Source organism: Rhinatrema bivittatum, chromosome 16, assembly GCF_901001135.1.
Source record: "Rhinatrema bivittatum chromosome 16, aRhiBiv1.1, whole genome shotgun sequence".
Lineage (NCBI taxonomy): Eukaryota > Metazoa > Chordata > Amphibia > Gymnophiona > Rhinatrematidae > Rhinatrema > Rhinatrema bivittatum.
Genome location: NC_042630.1, coordinates 40,602,990 through 40,624,671, shown reverse-complemented (window position 1 = coordinate 40,624,671; position 21,682 = coordinate 40,602,990). Strand labels below are relative to the sequence as shown.

Genomic DNA, 21,682 nt, shown 5'->3' with positions numbered 1-21,682 from the left:
ACTCTAAGATTAAGGCTTCTGAGGGAATTTTCAACATTTTCAAGCTACTTTTGAATGGATCAGCTCTGACTAAACCAACACATTTTGAAGATTTTCGAGCAAGGCCATATTTAGCTTCCTTGATTTTCAATTGCCAAAGTCCGATGATTAGTGTTCAAGGAAATCTTCATTAAAGAAGAGAGAGAAGTTTCAAGGGAAACCAATACATCCCATTTCATATCCAGAGTTATAACAGAAGGTTTAGGTAGCACTGATTTCACAGCCTGGCCTTCCTGCACCTCTTCACCTAAGCTTGATGCAGTGTCGTCACCCAAGTTCCCGAGGGGGTCTGGAGTCGAGGCCCAGGCCAGGGGACCCACCACGCAAGATGACCCAGAGAGAAGAGAATTCTCCTCACCGGAAGAAACCAAATCTGCCATCACAGAAGACAAAATAGGTTCACCGACCTCCTCAACATCTGCCACTTCTAAAACCTGGATCCCCGGACTCACCCCAAATGAAATTGGCTGAAGTTCCAGACAATCCGACCGCCCCCGAGAATGGGGAGATGGCATAATCAGCGCTTCGGGGCTCAAAGAGATATCCTCAGCCAACAGGTTTGGCATTCGCTCCACGACGAGTCCCACAGCAGCCATTGCTCCTGGATCAAAAGTCGGTGTTGTGACCCCTCAATCCATGGCTGATGTAAATCAGGTAGAGGAGAACTAGAAATGTTCTCCTTCACTTTAGCTTTGTGCTTAGTATGAAGCATTGAGAGGGATCCCTTTTAACTCCAAAAATTCTATATTTATAAATCTTCTTTCCCATGCACACCCAGTCTGTCCTGATTCCTTAGGGATATCCTTCTCTTGCTCTTTCTTCCTTTGGTTATGATGTTATTTTTATTCCTTAGCTGTTACTTTTGGAGATTTCTTTTGTGGAAAAATCTGGGAAACAGGATATTAATCCTGCACAGAAATCCCAGTGGAGAAGGGGAATCCAAAAATCTCTCCACTACTCTTAAGTTCCAAAAAATGCTTTAAATCTGAATAGCTTCTCTACCTTCATTATCTTTCATAGCAGGATCCATTACTACTGCTTGCCTACCTAAGGAGTAGCATAGGCTCACAGGTCTTTAGTCCCCTGAAGAAAGCCTATATACCCCAAAGTTGTATCAGGCTTAAAAGTCTATCTCACTTTAAATGATAAGAAGAATTCTCTGGGGAGGGAGGAAGTGACGTCACTCCTCATGCGAGCAGCTTAACTTCTAGCTCCCCGAGTATACCAGGCTAAAAGCATGTCTTTTGAACGCATAAGAGCCTCAAAACTAACCCAGTCAGATAAGTATCTACCCAATGGAATGGCAATGTCTATGAAGAAGAAATCCACCGACTTAAGCAAATATTCATACTCCCGGAGTGGAGACGACTCTGACCCAGGGCGCTCCAACATGGTGCCGGAGGACACAATCGCTGAAATGGAGGAAGACAGTGGCAATTTGAGTGAGCTGAGCGGTGTGTGTCCTACCCATGTGGAGATGAGATGATGGTTCGGGGAGCTCCAACAGGATCTAAAAAATTATAATTTGGAGGTGGCATCATTAATCGTGGAGGTAAGGGAAGAAACGGCAGAGCTTGGCAGGCAGATCGAAGCCGAAATTCGCTTGGACACACAAGGAGAAAGCTGGGCCTCTATGCAGAGAAATCATTTGGCCCTGCAAGAGACATGCCGTTCCCTCTCCGAGAAACTTGAAGTTATTGAATACTGCAATCAGCAGAGCAATATCTGAATTAGGGGTGTTCCTGAGATAGAGGAATTCTCCGACTGCATTGTTGTAGTGGAAAAAATATCCACCTTCCTTCTCGGCAAAGGCGCTGATTCTGCTGAAGCTCCCACACCAGCCATCATAGTGGATAGGCCCACAGAACCCTGGGGCCCAAGATTGCAAACAAGCCCAGAGACATAGTGGTGTGTTACCACTCATTTACCTTAAAGGAGAAGATATATAATATTGCTAGGCGCCAACAACATGGCTCTGGAAGGCCATGAAATCGCCATTTTTGCTGATCTCTCTTCTCCCACGCTGAGAAAACGGAAAGAGTTTTGTTGCGTCACCACTAAGCTCAGCGAGGCAAAAATTCGATACAGATAGCTCTTCCCGGGTGGTCTAGCTTTCGTGATTCAGGGAATCACTCATCGGGCCAAATCAGTAATGGAAGCAGCTGTGATCCTGAATGACGCTGGCATAAATGTCGTGATTCCACCGCCAGCGCCTAAAGACCAAGGTCCTACAACCAACATGACTGTGCCACAACCCCAATGGCAGAGAGTGACAAAGGGCAGAAGGCGACTGCAGAGGAACCTGACTGACAGCGAGAGAGAGGAAACTCCCGAGTGAATGTCCACAACTACATTGCGCCTAGCCTTGGCTTATGTTCCACCTTGCGGGTAACGCCACAGATGGAAACCTTTCATTTGGGACTGGTTTTGTTATCCTATGTACTATACCTTTTGGGTTCGAATTTTGGTATAATTAAGCTTATAAGACATCCTTTAACTGTTGGACGAGCACCCGGTACTGGGTGTCATGAAGAAGAGTACTGTAGGACTTCCTCCATGGTTCTCTGGGTCACGGAGATAGTGCTCCAGTTTATAAAGGGAGGGTGGGGAGGGGAGAGAGAGGAGGATCGGAAAAGCAGCGTTTTTACTCACCATCATTTGCTGGCCGTGAAGCAGGCTTGCCTGCCGACCAGCTGAACCGGATTGCTGGCTCTGACGTCGGAGAGGGGCGGACCCGGAAGCGGCTATAAAATCTGCCCTGCTGCATTAACTCCGTGAGGGGAGAGAGAGGAGGATCGGAAAAGCAGCGTTTTTACTCACCATCATTTGCTGGCCGTGAAGCAGGCTTGCCTACCGACCAGCTGAACCGGATTGCTGGCTCTGACATCGGAGAGGGGCGGACCCGGAAGCGGCTATAAAATCTGCCCTGCTGCATTAACTCCGTGAGGGGAGAGAGAGGAGGATCGGAAAAGCAGCGTTTTTACTCACCATCATTTGCTGGCCGTGAAGCAGGCTTGCCTACCGACCAGCTGAACCGGATTGCTGGCTCTGACGTCAGAGAGGGGCGGACCCGGAAGCGGCTATAAAATCTGCCCTGCTGCAGCGCACGCTCAAGGGGCGCGCGCAGTCAGCGGGCTTTGCCGGGCTTCACCGGATTCGCCGGAGTCTCCGGATCAAGTAAGACTCTTTATTTTTCGAATTCTCCTCTCTCTGGGTCATCTGTTCTAAATTGTTATTGGCATAAATAGAGATTAGTTGGGTTTTTGTTTTTTTTTTCCTGATTACTCTAATTATGCCTCCCAAACGTAAAGGCAGAGTCAGAGTGTTTCCCATGCTAATGACTCTACCTGCTATTCAACAAGAAATCACCAACTATATGCTCTCTCCTATACCAAATGTAAGGGATACCGAAGACTTTGGTGTGCCAAGGGGTCAGGGAGGACCCCTTGTGTCTACAGAGGAGGCCTCCCTTAGCCCAAATACAGGGCTACCACCAATACACAGGGCTTTAGAATCCACGTTGGGACTATCTGGAAGTGGGAATGCTGATGAAGAGGGAGAGAGAGCCATACAAGTCTCTCCTGTGTTCATCACAGGGGGAAATGCCCCCCCCCCCCCCCCCCCCATTGGTAACTCCAGGGACTGGAGGAGAAAATCTTATACCAAATGCTCAATCAGCAGGAAATATGACTCGCCCTGCATTGGTGACTCTGGAAACGCTGTGGGAAATGATGGCAGCTATGTCTATAAATATTAAGACATTGGAAGGGAAAATTGATATGGTATATAATAAGCATGAACAAGACTTTTTAAAAACTCAATCGCAGTTTAATGAAACTAATGATAGAATTAAGCATCTGGAAAATCAAGAAAAGAAATTTTTGGATTTCAATGTGGCGGTAGTAAAAGATAGAGAAGCTATGACTAGGCGAATTGAAATGTTGGAAAATAGTTCAAAGAAACTTAATTTAAGATTTCTGAATTTCCCGAGAGTTGTTGGTGAGGAGCCCTTAATAACTTTAAAAAAAAATTTTGTAGAGCAATTTGGTTTTTCCCTGGAACAAATGCCTGTAATTAACAATTGCTTTTTTCTTCCAGTAAGAAGGGATTTACCAGGTACAGAGATGTTTCAGGGTGACCTCTCTAATTTTTTAGAGGACTCCTCAAACAATGTAATAAGTTAGGGTACACTATTGGTATCTTTTTATTCCACAGTTGATGTTAACGTAGTAATGAAAAGATACTTTAACAAATTTCCAATTTCCTACCTTCAAAAACCAATAAAAGTTTTTCCAGATTTAGCTTTTTCCACCCAATCAAGACAAAAAGCCTTTCTGGCCTTTCGTCAGGATGTAATATCATTAGGGTTTTCATTTCAATTACGATTTCCTTGTAAGTGTATTGTAAAAAGACAGGATGATATATTTATCTTTTTTGTTCCCGACCAACTAAAGACATTTCTAAACCAGATGAGACAGTCTACCTCTACCCCAGCTGCCAGTTAAGAAAAGAAAAGTAGGTTTAGGATATGCTAATTGTGTTTTAAAGTATATTTCCTGATAATTCTCTCCCATACTAGAATTAAAATCCCTCCATTTGTTTGATAAAAAGAATGGAAAAGTTAACAAATTTATTTCCTTTTCTTTTTTCTTTAATTATTATCTTATATGTTTATTTGTTAATCATTCATTGATATTTCAATTATGCAATCCTTGTTTGAATGTATAATAAAAATTGATAAATAAAGAATTAAAAAAAAAAATAAAGGGAGGGTGGGAAGGGGATGGGAAAATTGGATAACAACGGGGACGTGGTGCTGATTACCTTGGTGGAGAGGGTGGTCACTGGGCTTGAGCTTGCTATTACTCTTAGCTGGGAAGGGGAATGGAGGACCATATATGATGGCTACTTTTAAGCTCCTTTCTCTAAACGTGAAAAGTCTCAACACCCCTATGTTTAAAGAGATTGAATGATTGCGGGCAGATGTAGTGCTACTTGAAGAGACACATTTAAGGAAGCGTTACCTAGGATTGATGAGTAACCCTAAATTCCCTTACCAATATTGGGCTGCAGCCACAGCTGCATCCAAGTACTCGGGGTGGGGATTATGATACACAAAGACTTCCATTTTGAACTAAAGGAGATTCAAGCAGACCCTAATGGCAGATTCCTATTGGTCAAACATTTTGTAGGAGGAGAACTCTTCACAGTGGTTTCTCTTTATGGTCCCTCAACAAACAAAGCTGCATTCTATCAGTCTCTACATCCGACAATTGATAATGGGAGGGAGGGGACTTCAACCTAATGCTTAACCCTCGATTTGATACCACATCTCGTTCTAGTTCTTTTTTTTTATAATTATTTATTTATCATTTTCAATATACACCATCGTGATAATATAAGTGAAATCACATAATGAATCATAATCACAAGAATTTTTTGCTGACATATCATACTAAACAAAAATATCTTATTCTTCACAACAACAACAATTCAATCAGCTCAAAAAAAAATTTTTATACTTATATATTCAAAGTAATATAGTGATAACTCCATCAAAAATAAGGGAGGCATTTAGGTTAACACTGGGAGCCTAATCCAAGTAAATAAATTAAAAAAGAAAGCAAATACATAGATTTTTCCTGCACTATTCTCTAATTATTTAGTTTAGTAATGGGGATGAAGTGACTAATTTCCTTTGCTCAATAAAACTTTTCAGATGGTCGGAAATGAGAAAAACAAATGTCTCCTGATTCTTTTTTAACAAACATTTACATGGAAACCTCAGTGTAAATGAATACCCTAAGGATACGACCTCTTGGCGAAAGACTAAAAACTCTCCTCCGCATTTGGGTCGTTAAAGCGAGATCTGGGAAAATCTTAACATTTTTTTCATAAAGTGAGACTGGGTAATTAGAGAAATATTTTTTCATAACCTTATTCAGGTCAAGGTAATTTATAAATGTAACTATTAAAGTTCCCCTATCTATCACTTGATTTGAATTTTCCAGAAATTCTGTAAGATTTCCTTGAAATGGTTGATCAGGAGTATTTAAATTAGAAATTATTTTTGGCAGGAAATAGCATACATTTATATTAGGTAAATCATTTTCCAAATATCCCAACACTTCTTTAAGAAATTTGAAGAAAGTTTCCAATGGTACTTCCCCCACAATCCTTGGGAAGTTTAGGAGACATAAATGTAAGCGTTTTGAATTGTTCTCAAAATTTTCTATTCGCCTTGCAAATAGAGCTCTCTCTTTCACCACCGCAGCATGGAACTCCATGTTCTTTTTCTCTGTCTCTTCCAAGGCTTTAATCCTCTCCTCCGATTTCTTAATAGATTTATTTAATAGTTGGATTTCCTGATAGCTTTTCCCACTGTTTGTGTCCATTTTTCTCTCAAGTCTCTTAATATTTGTCAACATTTCAGCCATTAAATCCCACATTAATTCTAAAGTGACCACAGCGGGTCGAGTAGCAACGTCCAGGGACTCACCACCATCAGACGGGTCTATTCCCCCGGATGCTCCTTCGATCAGGTCCAGGTCTAACTCCCCCTCCTCTGGCTCCTGTCTCAGTGCCTCCTCCTCGTCTGCTCGGGTCAAAGACGCTGACCCAGTAGGAGTTACCTCCTCTGTAGCGCTTCCCGGGCATTGCTCTCCCGCCCTCTGCACCGGAGGTGGTCTTCGATCTGGGCTCAGTGACGCCTCCTCAACTTGGTTGGGCTGTCTTCCCAGAACGCCCGACGAGCTTGGATCCTTGGCTCCCGGGTGTAATGCAGGGGTAAGCATAAACCGCGTGATCTCTTGCTGTATCGGAGATTGAAGGGGTGATGAGGAGAAAATCCTCACCTTCCCCTTTCGCTTCGGTGGCATAATCTCACAAGAAATCCAAAAATTGAACAGCTTAAAGGAGACCAGCGTCCATGCCTCCGTCTATGCCGCCATCTTGCCTCCCTCCACATCTGGTTCTAGTTCTGACCCCAAATCGGCCAGAAGTGCCTTGAAAATGTTCATGCGTAGTCAGGGTGTGCTAGATGTGTGGAGATCCTGCTATCCAAGCTTGCGGAACTATACCTTTTTTTCCACGCCACATGGCAGCTATTCCTGCATAGATATGTTTTTGGGCAGTGCGGGACTGTTCCCCAGAGTCTTGGCAGTCAATATTGAACATAACCTATGGTCTGATCATGCCCCCATCTGGTTCACATTGCGGATCCAGGACTATGATAGAGGAACTAGATTCTGGAGATTAAATGACTCTCTAATTGATGATTCTGGCTTTGTATCCCAAGTAGTGACTGATATTCAAGATTATTTAGAGCTCAATGATATTGTGGAGGTGAACCTGATGGTGGTTTGGGACTGCTTGAAAGCGGTCCTCCAGGGCAAATTTATAGCCTGAGCGGCATAGTTAAAAAATCAACAGAATAGTGAACGGGATCAGTTACTAGGGATGTGCAGAAGGACGCCATATGTTGCATTCGGGATTCGGATTTGTCAGGAGGGAGATACGTTGCATTCAGCCGTATGGTGCCCCGATATGTTAATACGTTGATTCCTATTCGTTTTCCTGATAAAGTTAAATTAACTACAACCCCCAACCCTCTTGACCCCCCCCAAAACTTACCAAAACTCCCTGGTGGTCCAGCGGGGGTCCAGGAGCCATCCCCTGCACTCACACCCTCGGCAGCCATTTCAAAATGGCGCCGATAGCCTTTGACGTACTATGTCACAGGGGCTACCGGTGCCATTGGTCAGCCCCTGTCACATGGCCATAGTAAGGACATCTTGTGCTCCTGTGACATAGTAAGGGCAAAGGCGATCGGCGCCATTTTGAATACTGCAGCTGATCGCTTTTGCCCTCACTGTGTCACAGGGGCTGACCGTCGGCCCATGTGACATAGTGAGGACAAAGGCAATCGGCGCCATTTTGAATACTGGCATCCAACGGCCGGAGTGCAGGAGGTCGCTCCCGGACCCCGCTGGACTTTTGGCAAGTCTTGTGGGGGTCAGGAGGCCCCCCCCCCAAGCTGGCCAAAAGTCCCTGGGGGTCCAGCGGGGGTCCGGGGGCGATCTCCAGCAGGCGTGACATCGGGAGCCAGGAAACAAAATGGCGCCGGCGCTACCTTTGCCCTGTCACATGATAAGGGCAAAGGGCCACCGGCGCCATTTCTCAACGCAGCCGTGGCCAGAGAGAGAGAGGGAGATCAGTCGGGAACCCCCAATGGACCCCAGGTAATTTAAAACATTTTGGGGGGGTTCTGGAGGGTGGGGGATTTCTTTTAAAGGTTCTGGGTGGGTTTTAGGGTTTTTTTGGTGTGCCGGTTTTCCCGCCCTCCCCCGATTTACGATTTTTAACGATTTTTTAAAACAAAAAAACCCGACGATAAGATTTCCCTCCCCCCCCCAGCCAAAATCAATTGTTAAGACGATCGATCACACGATTCACACCTCTGATGTGTATTCCAACGGCTTCTGTGGCTCCATCCCCTTCTTTTTCACTGCACTCCTGGGCAGCATACCTCGTCACACAGTATCGCTACACAGGCCAGTAAGGACCCTAAAGATTGTTACAGAGGTTCTCACTCTGCTCACACTTCAGAAAGCAGCTCACATCCAGGAACACTCTTCAGGAGTGACACTGGTCCTTTGTGCATAATGTCAGTCTCCAGCCCTGCGATGAAGTAACCAGTGGCAACATCCCCAAGGTCCAGCTAGCCCTCCCAACACAGTTCCTTAGCACGTCCAAACACAAACTTCTTCCCCTCAGTACTCACTTTTCAGATCCAGCTCACAATCCGGCCTCTGCACATAGAAATAGCACTTGAGACAGGGCAACTCCCTGGGTCCGTTGGAGCTTAGTGTGAGTCTCAAGCCCTGCACTGAAATAACCAGCTGCAACCTTCCCCTTAGGTCGAGGCAGCAATACCCCCCCCCCCCCTACCCCAGCATAGGCTCTGCATCCAAATTACAAACTTTTCTAAATCAGCAAGAAATTTTAATGTACTCTCTTGCACGTTTGTCTGCCACTGGGCTGTTGGGAACAAAAGATACTACTCCTCTGCTCACAGCTTGTTCTCCACACTGGACTCTCTCTTCAGTCTCAACCCACATTGAAGTCCTTACTAGCACTTATGCCACTGAATATCCATGTACAAGCTGCTGCTTAGCCAGATATCCAGCTAAATTAGACTAGCTCTATGGCTGGTCTAACTTATCTGGTTAAGCTAACCTGATACGCAGCACTGCACTGATCCACCCACTGCCTGACCACAAAGACCTCTCGCTGAGAGAGCTGATAAATGACTTATCAGGCTATCTACCAGCTGCTGAATGTAACCAGATATTGATTGGCAGCTAGATAGCCAGATAAGTCCTACCCTGAAAAAACTTAAATCCCTCCTCCATCTTTCCAATTTTCATACAGTACTACAGGCAACCATCTTCTCGAAAATTGATGACTGCAACTCCCTCCTACTAGGTCTCCCCAAGAACACCATCCACCCACTCCAAATCCTTCAAAATTCTACCACCCGCATCCTCACCAACACCCGTAGAAACGAACACATATCGCCCGTCCTCAAGAACTTACACTGGCTCCCCATTGAACACCGCATCCAATGCAAAACTCTCTCCGTCATCCACAAAGCCCTCCATAACGCCGACATGAATTGGTTCAAAGAATCATTAATATTCCACACCTCCGCAAGACCGACCAGAAATCAATACCTGGCAACCCTACGCACGCCCTCGTCCAAACTCTACAACCTTGCATCAACAAAGGCTCGATCGCTTTCCATAGCCGGTCCTGCCCTATAGAACTCTATGCCAGTTAACCTACGCCAGGAATTCTGCCCAAAGAAATTCAAGCAGAAACTCAAGACCTGGCTGTTTAAACAGGCAGACACTGACACTGGCTAAATCCCTCTCAGGCTCTCTCCTCCCGCTTTCCCACCCTACTCTGTCCCCTCCAGGCCTCCTCCTTCCCACCCCCCTCCCTTACAATTTCCTCACCCCCTTAGTCCCCCCCCCCCTTCCCAGGCCTCCTCCTCTTCCCCCCCCCCTTTAATCTTTTCACAGTTTCCTCCAGACACCCCCCCTTCCCCCCCTAGTCTTCCTTTCTCACCAAAATCCTCTTACACCCTGTGTTCCCTCCCACCTTCCCCCCCATCCCTACCCCTAACAAGTGGCTCAGATAATGAATCTTCTGTAAAATACTGTAAACCAAGTTCATGTTATTCGCTTTAAGCTAAGTTCCTGTACTCGCATTTATAACTTAATTTTTCACGTTACTCGTATATATGAATAGTTCCCTGTAAAGCGTTACTAAGTCAAGTTCATGTTTTATGTAAACCGATGTGATACTCAACGTGTATGTCGGTATATAAAAATCTTTAAATAAATAAATAAAATAAAAATATTGAGCGCTGAATGCATTATGAATATATAGCCCTTATTATTTTATTATTTTTTATGTTGTAAGTGGTAAGTTGCAAGTTGTAGCACTTCTGAATGAAGCACTACTCTTCTCTTCTAACCCTTTGGCATGGACGCACCAGAGCCTCCTAATGTCCTAATTCCTTGCTCAGCTTGTGTTCAGCCCCTGGCACATGTGCACATATTCCTTTTATACAACTGCACTTTACACAAATATTGGCTAGCATTGACACCTGACACTCACCACACACCACACTCCTACCAAGGACACAGGAATTTTCCCCATTCTAAGAAATAGGATACTCTTTTAACCTTTGCAGAAAAAACACACCATATCCTCCCCTACCCCCTTTATAGTAAGGGCCACCTCCATCTCCTCCTACTAGGCATCCTCCTCTGATAAACTTTGAATGACTACTGTTAACCAAAAAAATTCCCATTCTAAAAAAATAGGCTAAACCTTTAACCATACATAGTAATACCTAGCCCCAGTAAATCTGAGCTAGTGCGCCCTCTAGTGACCCCTGCTATAGAAAACATACATGTGGAAAATTCATATGAATGTTTTTTTATAACAGAGATGTGTATTTTATGATCTACACATGTATACATGTATACTTTTGCACGGCAGTGAAAAAAAATGAAGATCGGTGTATGAAAAGCCTTTTATTGGAATTGGTCCGACTCTGGCCGAGTTTCACTCTTTGGTCGAGAGCTGCCTCAGGAACAACTAAAAACAAATTATATATTCAATTAAAAGATTGAACACATATAATAACAAATGAAAGTAAAATAAACCTAAGAATAATAAGAAGTGTATGAATACACAAACAAAACAAATCAAAACATATATGTGTGATGACATCATAATGGTATGCAGGATCACTTTTATCATTTATATCCATCTATTGCACTCCCCAGTTGTTATCTTTCTGCTGTCTGTGTCATAGACCAACACCAGGTTGTCCTCTCCAGCACTTTCATGCTTACATTTATTTGAGATGTTTTCCTCGTTATTAGGAATTGCACACACACCCTGTTTTCAGTTTACATTTGCAATTTGTACTATTCCTGCATACCATTATGATGTCATCACACATATATGTTTTGATTCATTTTGTTTGTGTATTCATACACTTATATATGTTTATTTTATTTTCATTTGTTATTATATGTGTGTTCAATCTTTTAATTGTATATATAATTTGTTTTTAGTTGCCCCTGAGGCAGCTCTCGACCAAAGAGCGAAACTCGGCCAGAGTCAGGCCACTTCCAATAAAGGGCTTTTCATACACCGATCTTCACTTTTTTCACTGCTATACAACTAACTGGATCGGCTTCCGACTACTTTTGCACGGCACCATCTACATGCGTATATGGGGCGGCACACACTTGTTTGAAAGTTATTCTCCCTGGGTGCTATCATTAAAATAAGTCCCTTAAAATGTAATGAGAAACCCTCATTTAATCATCAAATTGTGAGGATATGCCTCCTCATGCTGAATATTTTTAAACCCATATTGGGAAGGTTTTTCCAGCTACGTTTAGTACTTAGCCAGCCAAACCATAGGTGCTTACAATCCTACCTTACTCACTGCCTCTAACATATCAGGGCGAGAATTTGGATTTGTAAAATTTACCCAGATAAATCCGAGATATTCTGGGAAGGTTCTAGATCTGGGTTACCTTGCCAGCTTGATTGGATAACACTGATATTCAGCATTATCCTAAGTTATCTGAATAACTTTAGTTGTGCCAGAGGGCTGTCCTAACTTATCTGGATAAACTGACCCAGATAACTTGGGATATATGTGGGCATATTCAGCAGTATAAGTTATCAGGTAAGTTTTTCGGTTAACTTACAGGAGTAGCCCACAATTGAATATTGACCTTTTTTATATCATGGATCTATTTTCCAAGAGGGCCACAATCACTAATAGTGACATCTTTTTCATCTTAATGAACTTGTTCATGGAATTTTCTAGATAAATATTAATTGTTTTCTTCTGACTTTAGCTAAATCATCATCTGAAAAACATTCACTTCAGAACTTCAGCTGGTGATGAAATTTTCTTTGATGATGAGGGGAAAATCCCAGGTCGGTTTGACATCATAAACTGGCTGATCTTCCCAAATGGAACAGTCAAGAAAGTTCATATAGGAAGCTTTACCTCCTCTGCTCCACTGGGTCATCAACTGCTCATCAATGTGAGTGCCATTGAGTGGGGACCTAACATTATACAGGTAAGAGCCAGAGGGCTACACAGGGAAACTCGAAGCAGAAGGATAACATTAATTTTATTGTTGTATGTTCCAGGAGCAACATTTTTTTGGCCTTCATAAATTACTCAGGGCTGATCCACTTTTTCTACTTCTGAGATTTATAAATCTTAATATTTTATAGATAAAGGACAGCTAGAAGGAGGAAATCTGGAGGCCAGTTAAAGCTCATTCACCGAAAATGACCTAACTGGATAAATAGCTTTAGAGCCAAAGATATCATTAGCAAAGATGACCTTGAAGTGTTATTACAACAGATTTCATCTTTTCCTCCTCTGGAAGAAGGGCAAGTTTAAAGCAATGTGTGCCCATAGACAGTGGGGGCAGGGTTCTTATCCTCCCCCTCCTTCCTCTGGGAGGATGAGGTGCAGAGATCCAAAATTCCCTTCTCCCTTCCTCCTCACCTCTAAGTCATAGTACCTGAAGCAATGTGGGGCCTTCAGTAGCCCTCATGTGCTGAGGTACACTGTGAGCTTCAATGCTGGATGTGGGGGTGGGGTGCCACAGGATCTTCTCAAAGCATGATGATCCTGCACATCGTCCTTTTGTACAGCTGCAGGCTCAAATTTAGGCATGGCAGGAGTAGTGAAACTCCAGCAACTATAAGAATTTGGTTCTAGAGACAATTGCCTGCATTGCCGATGTCTAAATCTAGGCCTGTTTGGGAAGAAGAGCATCATTGCATTTGTGCAAGGAAGAAAGACAACAGGTCAATCACTTCAGACAAGTCAGCAAGTATCAGATGCAAAACTACAAAGAAGGCAGTAAAACAACAGCACCTCCAATGGAGAACATCTTGTTGAGTGTAAGCTCCAGGGAATACATAGATGCAAGTGTGTATGGGTGGCATGGGTGCATGTATGAATTGGGTAGGGATGTGAATCGTTTTTTGACGATTTAAAATATCGTCCGATATATTTTAAATCGTCAAAAATCGTTAGGGCCACGATACAATACCAATTCCCCCGATTTATCGTTAAAAAATCGTAAATCGGGGGAAGGGGGAGGGCAGGAAAACCGGCACACTAAAACCCCCTAAAACCCACCCCTGACCCTTTAAATTAAATCCCCCACCCTCCCGAACCCCCCCCCCCCCCAAATGCTTTAAATTACCTGGGGATCCAGCGGTGGTCCAGAACGGCGGCGGTCCGGAACGGCCCCCTCAATTGAATCCTTTTGTCTTCAGCCGGCGCCATTTTGCAAAATGGCCGCCGCAAAATGGCGGCGGCCATAGACAAAAACGATTCGACGCAGGAGGTCGTTCCGGACCCCCGCTGGACTTTTGGCAAGTCTTGTGGGGGTCAGGAGGCCCCCTCAAGCTGGCCAAAAGTTTCTGGGAGTCCAGCGGGGTTCAGGAAGCGATTTCTTGCCGCGAATCGTTTTCCGTACGGAAAATGGCGCCGGCAGGAGATCGACTGCAGGAGGTCGTTCAGCAGCGGTCCGGAACCCCCGCTGAACGACCTCCTGCAGTCGATCTCCTGCCGGCGCCATTTTCCGTACGGAAAACGATTCGCGGCAAGAAATCGCTTCCTGAACCCCGCTGGACTCCCAGAAACTTTTGGCCAGCTTGGGGGGCCTCCTGACCCCAACAAGACTTGCCAAAAGTCCAGCGGGGGTCCGGAACGACCTCCTGCGTCGAATCATTTTTGTCTATGGCCGCCGCCATTTTGCGGCGGCCATTTTGCAAAATGGCGCCGGCTGAAGACAAAAGGATTCAATTGAGGGGGCCGTTCCGGACCGCCGCCGTTCTGGACCACCGCTGGATCCCCAGGTAATTTAAAGCATTTGGGGGGGGTTCGGGAGGGTGGGGGATTTAATTTAAAGGGTCGGGGGTGGGTTTTAGGGGGTTGGCTCACGATTTTAACGATTTTTCACGATAGTTTACACACCCAAACGGCAACAATACGATTCCCTCCCCCTCCCAGCCGAAATCGATCGTTAAGACGATCGAGGACACGATTCACATCTCTAGAATTGGGGCATGTGTGTATGCAGGTAGGCATGGAGGTATGCCAAAAATATTATTCCTTTTGAAAGTCAACTTCATGTTAAGAACATAAGAAATTGCTATGCTGGGTCAGACCAAGGGTCCATCAAGCCCAGCATCCTGTTTCCAACAGAGGCCAAACAAGGCCACAAGAACCTGGAAATTACCCAAACACTAAGAAGATCCCATGCTACTGATGCGATTAATAGCAGTGGCTATTCCCTAAGGGGTAGATTTTCAAAAAGCGCGCCTTCGCGTACTTTTGTTGGCGCATCAGGCGCCAACAAAAGTACGCTGGATTTTAGTAGATACGTGCGTAGCCGCTAAAATCCTGGATCGGCGCGCGCAAGGCTGCTGATTTCGTGTAGCCGGCATGCGCCAAGCCGCGCAGCCTGCCGCCGTTCCCTCCAAGGCCGCTCCGAAATTGGAGCGGCCTCGGAGGGAACTCGCTTTCACCGTCCCCTCACCTTCCCCTCCCTTCCTCTATCTAACCCACCCCCCCGGCCCTATCTAGACCCCCCCTACCTTTGTCGGGGGATTTATGCCTCCCGGAGGGAGAAGTAAATCCCCGCGCGCCAGTGGGCCTCTAGCGCGCCGAGACGGGACCTGGGGGCGGTTCCGGAGGGTGCGGCCACGCCCCCGGACCGCCCCATGCCGAAACCACACCCCCGGGCCCGCCCCCGAAATGCCGCGTCCCGCCCCGAAACGCCGATCCGACACGCCCCCGACACGCCCCCGACACGCCCCCCTCGAAAAACCCCAGGACTTACGCGAGTCCCGGGGCTCTGCGCGCGCCGGTAGGCCTATGGAACATAGGCGCACCGGCGCGCAAGGCCCTGCTCGCGTAAATCCGGGCGGATTTACGCGAGCAGGGCTTTTAAAATCCGCCCCTAAGTAAACTTGATTAATAGCCGTTAATGGACTTCTCCTCCAAGAACTTATCCAAACCTTTTTTGAACCCAACTACACTAACTGCACTAACCACATCCTCTGGCAACACATTCCAGAGCTTTATTGTGCGTTGAGTGAAAAAGAATTTTCTCCGATTAGTCTTAAATGTGCTACTTGCTAACTTCATGGAATGCCCCCTAGTCCTTCTATTATTCTAAAGTATAAATAACAGATTCACATCTACTCGTTCAAGACCTCTCATGATCTTAAAGACCTCTATCATATCCCCCCTCAGCCGTCTCTTCTCCAAGCTGAACAGCCCTAATCTCTTCAGCCTTTCCTCATAGGGGAGCTGTACCATCCCCTTTATCATTTTGGTTGCGCTTCTCTGTATCTTCTCCATCGCAGATATATCTTTTTTGAGATGTGGCGACCAGAACTGTACACAGTATTCAAGGTGCGGTCTCAACATGGAACAATATAGAGGCATTATGACATTTTCCATTTTATTAACCATTCCATTTCTAATAATTCCTAACATTCTGTTTGCTTTTTTGACTGCGGCAGCATACTGACCCGACGATTTTAAACTATTATCCACTATGATGCCTAGATCTTTTTCCTGGGTGGTAGTTCCTAGGGATGTGAATTGGGCTTCGGACGATTGAAAATATCGACGATATTTTCAAAATCGTCAGAAATCGGGGGCTCCCCCAAAACGATAGGAAAACCCCACGATACTGATCGTGGGGGTTCGCTTATCATTTGGGGGAAGGGCGGGAAAAACAGCACACAAAAATAACCCCTAAAGCCACCCCGACCCTTTAAAACTAACCCCTTAGCTTCCCCCACCCTCCTGACCCCCCAAAAACATTTTACAGGTACCTGGTGGTCCAGTGGGGGTCCAGGGAGCGATCTCCCGCTCCCAGGCCGTCCTCCCGCTCCCGGGCCATCGGCTGCCACTAATCAAAATGGCGCCGATGGCCCTTTGCCCTTACCATGAGACAGGGTATCCATGCCAAGGTACTAATTTATATGCATTAGCTTTACCCTTTCTTCAAAATCAGGATACTGGTTTATCTACGCCAGTTTTATATCCCAATGCTATAATTTAACATTTTAAATTGTTACTAAATCTTTGTGAAAATTCATGAAAATATTCTATAATTCATCCACTCATCTATCTTTCAACCACTATCAAGACTGACAAAATATTCCTGTGGGTCAGTCAAATAAAATTTATTTTAAACTTCCACTCTTCCTTCCTTACCTCAGGATATTTAATAAATATAACCACAAATACTTTCACAAACATTTATTGTGTTCCCTAGCTATCTTCAGTTAATCAGTGTTTTTACTAGGCCTCTAGAACCAACAACAACAGTGCAGGTCTTTTCCTCTCCTCAGTCAAATTATTGTGGTTCCAATTTTAGTTATCGTCCTAATCTCTGCTAGGATTTCACAATCTGTTTCATTTTCTGGTCAGGTGGATGGTAGTATACCACCACTAGTACACTGTGATGATGTAGTACAATTTATATTATTCCCTGAGCTAGACACTGGAGTACAAAAAAATAGGACAGGACATGTTAGGAGAAAAGTAAACTATATCTAAGATGGTTGCTGTGGGAACTACAATGCCCATACTCCTTTGCAGTTAAAGTTGAGAGGCAGAGCAAGGAACAGCTGAACCACAGTGATTCAGCAGTACTATAGTATGTAGTGGTCAGCTGCTTAAAAGAGTAACGGTTCAGGAAGCAGAGGAGCTCATAGATACTGGAAGAAGAGAAGCAGCAGAACACCTGATTCCCCCCAAGCAAAACCATAGAAGAAGCCTCTGAGGAAGAGGAACTAGTGCCAGCTTTATAGCAGCTTCAGTCCTAAAAGTTAAATCCTCTTCCTTTTGAAAAGTAGCTTGGGACTATAACCCATTATTGATTGTGGAACTTAGAAAATTAAGCATGGACCTGAGAAGGGTTTCAGTAGGACTACATCTCTGTGAGACATCTGTATGCAGGAAGAGGGAAAATTGTATGGAGCTGAAGTATTGCTACATTTTGCATTTGTGTTATTTTTTTAACTGAATCACTGCTCAAATTCTAAGTGATTATAGCTCAGAAAGCTATTGTGTTAAAGCAGAGCTGGCTACCTGATTCAAGGAGTTTAATTATCTTTCAGAAATACACTATTATCTTAATTGATATGGGATGTTAGCATCACCAGCTATGTTTATTTTTTCCCAAAAAGCTGTGTTCTCTGCCTCTTAGTTAAGAGACAATGATCCTGTCTGGTGAGTAACTGAAAATGTATTAAGGAAAATTAAAACACTTGAAACAGTTCAAATAACAATTACTTGGTTGTATCTTCCAAGTGAAAACACTGAAAGCATTTATGCATTTAGAAACGTGATGGAGAATATGTATGAGATAAATGATTTGGTGGTAGCTGGATATTTGATTATGAATTGCATTTGAGCTTCATTGGTGATAACACGGGCAGGCAGGGTGATGGCATTCACTCCCCACTCCCATCCCACAAAACACAAGACACTATAATTGGGAATTAGCATGGCCGCAGACTATTAACCTAACACAAAACCTGAGCCTTAACAAACTTAAGAATAAGCCCCCCCCCCTTACCACAATACCCATATGCCACCACGCCCCAGTGACATCCACGTCACTCCTTATCCTCCCCTGGGCTGGTGCAAGGGGTTTAGGCACCCTAGGCACCTTCTGCCTTGCGCCGCCACCCCTGGCCATGCCATCCCCCCAGCAGTGCCGCGGCGGCAAAGATCTACACGTGATTGATAAATCTCCTTTGATCCTTTTACCTTCTTAGACTCCACATTCTGTCTGCACTGAGAGCTGTGCTCCCGGGTACAGGAAAGCCCCTCGTGAGGGACCGCACGTTTGCTGCTATGACTGTGTCCCCTGTTCTGAAGGAGAAATCACCACCATGACTGGTAAGTTCAATTTATCCATCAAGGCCAAGAAAAGTTCGTGAATGTTCTGAAAATGCCGAATGCATTTCCCAGTACAGAAAATACAAACGTTTGAACGTATAATGCAGCATTAAATATTATTTGGTTTTCAAATGGCTCGATTTTAGAGATACAGAATACTGTACAGCATGCGAGGCAGGGCTGAACTGTCTGCCAGTGCATCCTCAGGAGGCAGTCAGGATAAATGCGGAGTTTGATGCTCTGAGTGTGCCTTATTAATCTAGTTGCCCAGTTTCATTGCTGGTGTTGATTTCCAGCTTTACTCTCTTTGAATTTCCCAACTGAGGGTCCTCTGTGCTCCCCCTATGCTTCCTTCAATTCATTTACCATTTTTATTTCTACGGCCTCCTCTGAAAGGCTGTTCTACCTATTCACCACCTTTTCCATTGCGTGCTGAGGAATCCACCGCAGACACATTACCGACCGAAAAAGCTTTCATCGCAAATGGCGGTTTGGACTGCTGAAGAGAACAGAGGAGAAAGAGAGAAAGATGCACTCATGATCTAGCTCCAAATCACATAAAATCTTCACCGACAGCAACTGTTTCTGTTCGTACCTCTGACTGTGTATGTAAAACTGTCCCCTAAAACCTACCCCAGCTCCCCCCAAACCTCACCTTGGATTCATAATGACCCCTCTTTCAGTGGTATAAATAGTTCACTGACATATTGGCTCCAGGAGGGTAGAGGGGAGGCTCCTTCTCCCCTCCTGGATCAGCATTTGTGACAAAAACTGTTGCGGCTGGTAATGCACAGCTAACACAGGCATAACGCACAGGAAAAAAGGTGCAGTTATTTCCGGTGTTAAAACCCGCCCTTCTCTGTGTTACTCTATTGCACGCCACACTAACCAACCCTCATTTTCATTTATCCCACCTAAGCTCCTCACACTCAACTACTAATCTGAAATTTGCATATGCATTTTGCGATGAGGTATTTATCGCGCGCCTTATGGCATTATCGCCCGTGTTAGGGCCCTAACGCGTGCAATAAATCCCTAACACGATTTGATAAATGATCTTAGAAGTAAGCTGGATAACTTTAGGCCTGCCTCAGAGAAAACCCAGAGTTATCAGTTTGCATGCGGTCAGATAATTTAAGGCTTGACCAGCTAAGTGGCACTCTTTTGATAAAAAAAAAAAATGAAGTGAGGGCCTGTGGCCCCACAGTATTCAAAAAAGGTGCCTAACAGCCAAATTCCCAACCCCTCCGAAAGAATAAAAATACGTTGGGGGTCCACAGATTGGTCTTCCCGTTTCTACAGAATTTAGTCCTAAGGGTCCCCCCTCCTATCCCTACCACTCATCTGCTTCCTTTAGAACTGCAGCCCCTCCGCTAGGATCCAAGAGTTCTAGTGCGATTCTAGCCACAGTAAGCGCTGAAGCTTCAGCTACCAGCATTGATCTGCTTAGCAACAATAATAGCGTCCACTTCCAGCGTTGTTCTCATAGCAACATTACAAGTGACTGGGATCATGCTAAAGCAAGCGATCCTGGATGGAGGAAAGCATTTCTAAAGGTACCCAGTGAGAGGGAGAGGGAAGGGGAACGTAGGGCCATTTTTTGTGGAATCATGGAGGGGACAGGCAAAGGGGGAGGCTGACCTATGGACCCCAATAGGTGTTTGAGGTGAGGGAGGGTCTCACAGGACCATTTATTAAATATTAGGGAGGGGGAATCAGATCTCAAGCCAATGCATCATTCTTTTCAACAAAATAATGCTATATAATTCGACTATATTCATTTAAATATGGCTGGTTATGTCTTAAGTTAACCAGCAAATCTTTAAATGGCACTCAGTATATTTAAGGGATTTATACAATATATTGATCAACGAATCACAAACCCCTCTTGCAAAAAAATGTTTGCACAAATTATATAATATTAATTACCCCAATGTTGGGTGGAACATCTAATCTGGCGTTGAAAAAATTGCTTTATATAATGGAAAAAAATGTTTTAATGTGAAAGGGAATGGTGAATAAAACAGAAAATGTCATAATGCCTCTGTATCGCTCCATGGTGAGACCGCACCTTGAATACTGTGTACAATTCTGGTCGCCGCATCTCAAAAAAGATATAATTGCGATGGAGAAGGTACAGAGATGGGCGACCAAAATGATAAGGGGAATGGAACAGCTCCCCTATGAGGAAAGACTAAAGAGGTTAGGACTTTTCAGGGGAAGCTTGGAGAAGAGACGACTGAGGGGGGATATAATAGAGGTGTTTAAAATCATGAGAGGTCTAGAACGGGTAGATGTGAATCGGTTATTTACTCTTTCGGATAGTAGAAAGACTAGGGGGCACTCCATGAAGTTAGCATGGGGCACATTTAAAACTAATCGGAGAAAGTTCTTTTTTACTCAACGCACAATTAAACTCTGGAATTTGTTGCCAGAGGATGTGGTTAGTGCAGTTAGTATAGCTGTGTTTAAAAAAGGATTGGATAAGTTCTTGGAGGAGAAGTCCATTACCTGCTATTAAGTTCACTTAAAGAATAGCCACTGCCATTAGCAATGGTAACATGGAATAGACTTAGTTTTTGGGTACTTGCCAGGTTCTTATGGCCTGGATTGGCCACTGTTGGAAACAGGATGCTGGGCTTGATGGACCCTTGGTCTGACCCAGTATGGCATTTTCTTATGTTCTTATGTTCTTATTCGTTGATCAATATTAAGTTAACCAGCTACACGTGGCACATGAAATCACCTAGCAATAGTGCATCCTCTTTCAAAGCAATTTTGTGAATGTGACATAGCAACATAATAAATGACATTGAATAAGGACCAAATGGTCCATCAAATTAGTCATTAAAGTGCTCAGGATTGTAACTGCCTCTCCATGCAGGTTACCCATATTCAGAAAAATATACCATAGGTTACCACAGTGCTTCATTTCTATCTTCATACCACTAGCAATCTATTCTCTTTTGAATTCCCTCTCTATTTTTGTCTTAACCACTTCTTCAGGGAGGGTATTCTAGGTATCCACCACCATTTCTGTAAAAAAAAAAATTATAATTCTAATGTTGCTCCTGAATC

At 44.4% G+C, this 21,682-nt stretch overlaps 1 protein-coding gene across 1 annotated transcript in view; it reads left to right on the top strand.

The window, feature by feature from the left end:
• Positions 1–21,682, top strand: part of LOC115077496 (vomeronasal type-2 receptor 26-like) — a 68,303-nt gene that overhangs the window by 34,614 nt on the left and 12,007 nt on the right. The window contains exons 4-5 of the mRNA XM_029579786.1: positions 12,498–12,725; positions 18,481–18,604. Of these exons, the coding sequence (XP_029435646.1) occupies positions 12,498–12,725; positions 18,481–18,604 (352 nt within the window). The remainder of the gene's footprint in view (positions 1–12,497; positions 12,726–18,480; positions 18,605–21,682) is intronic.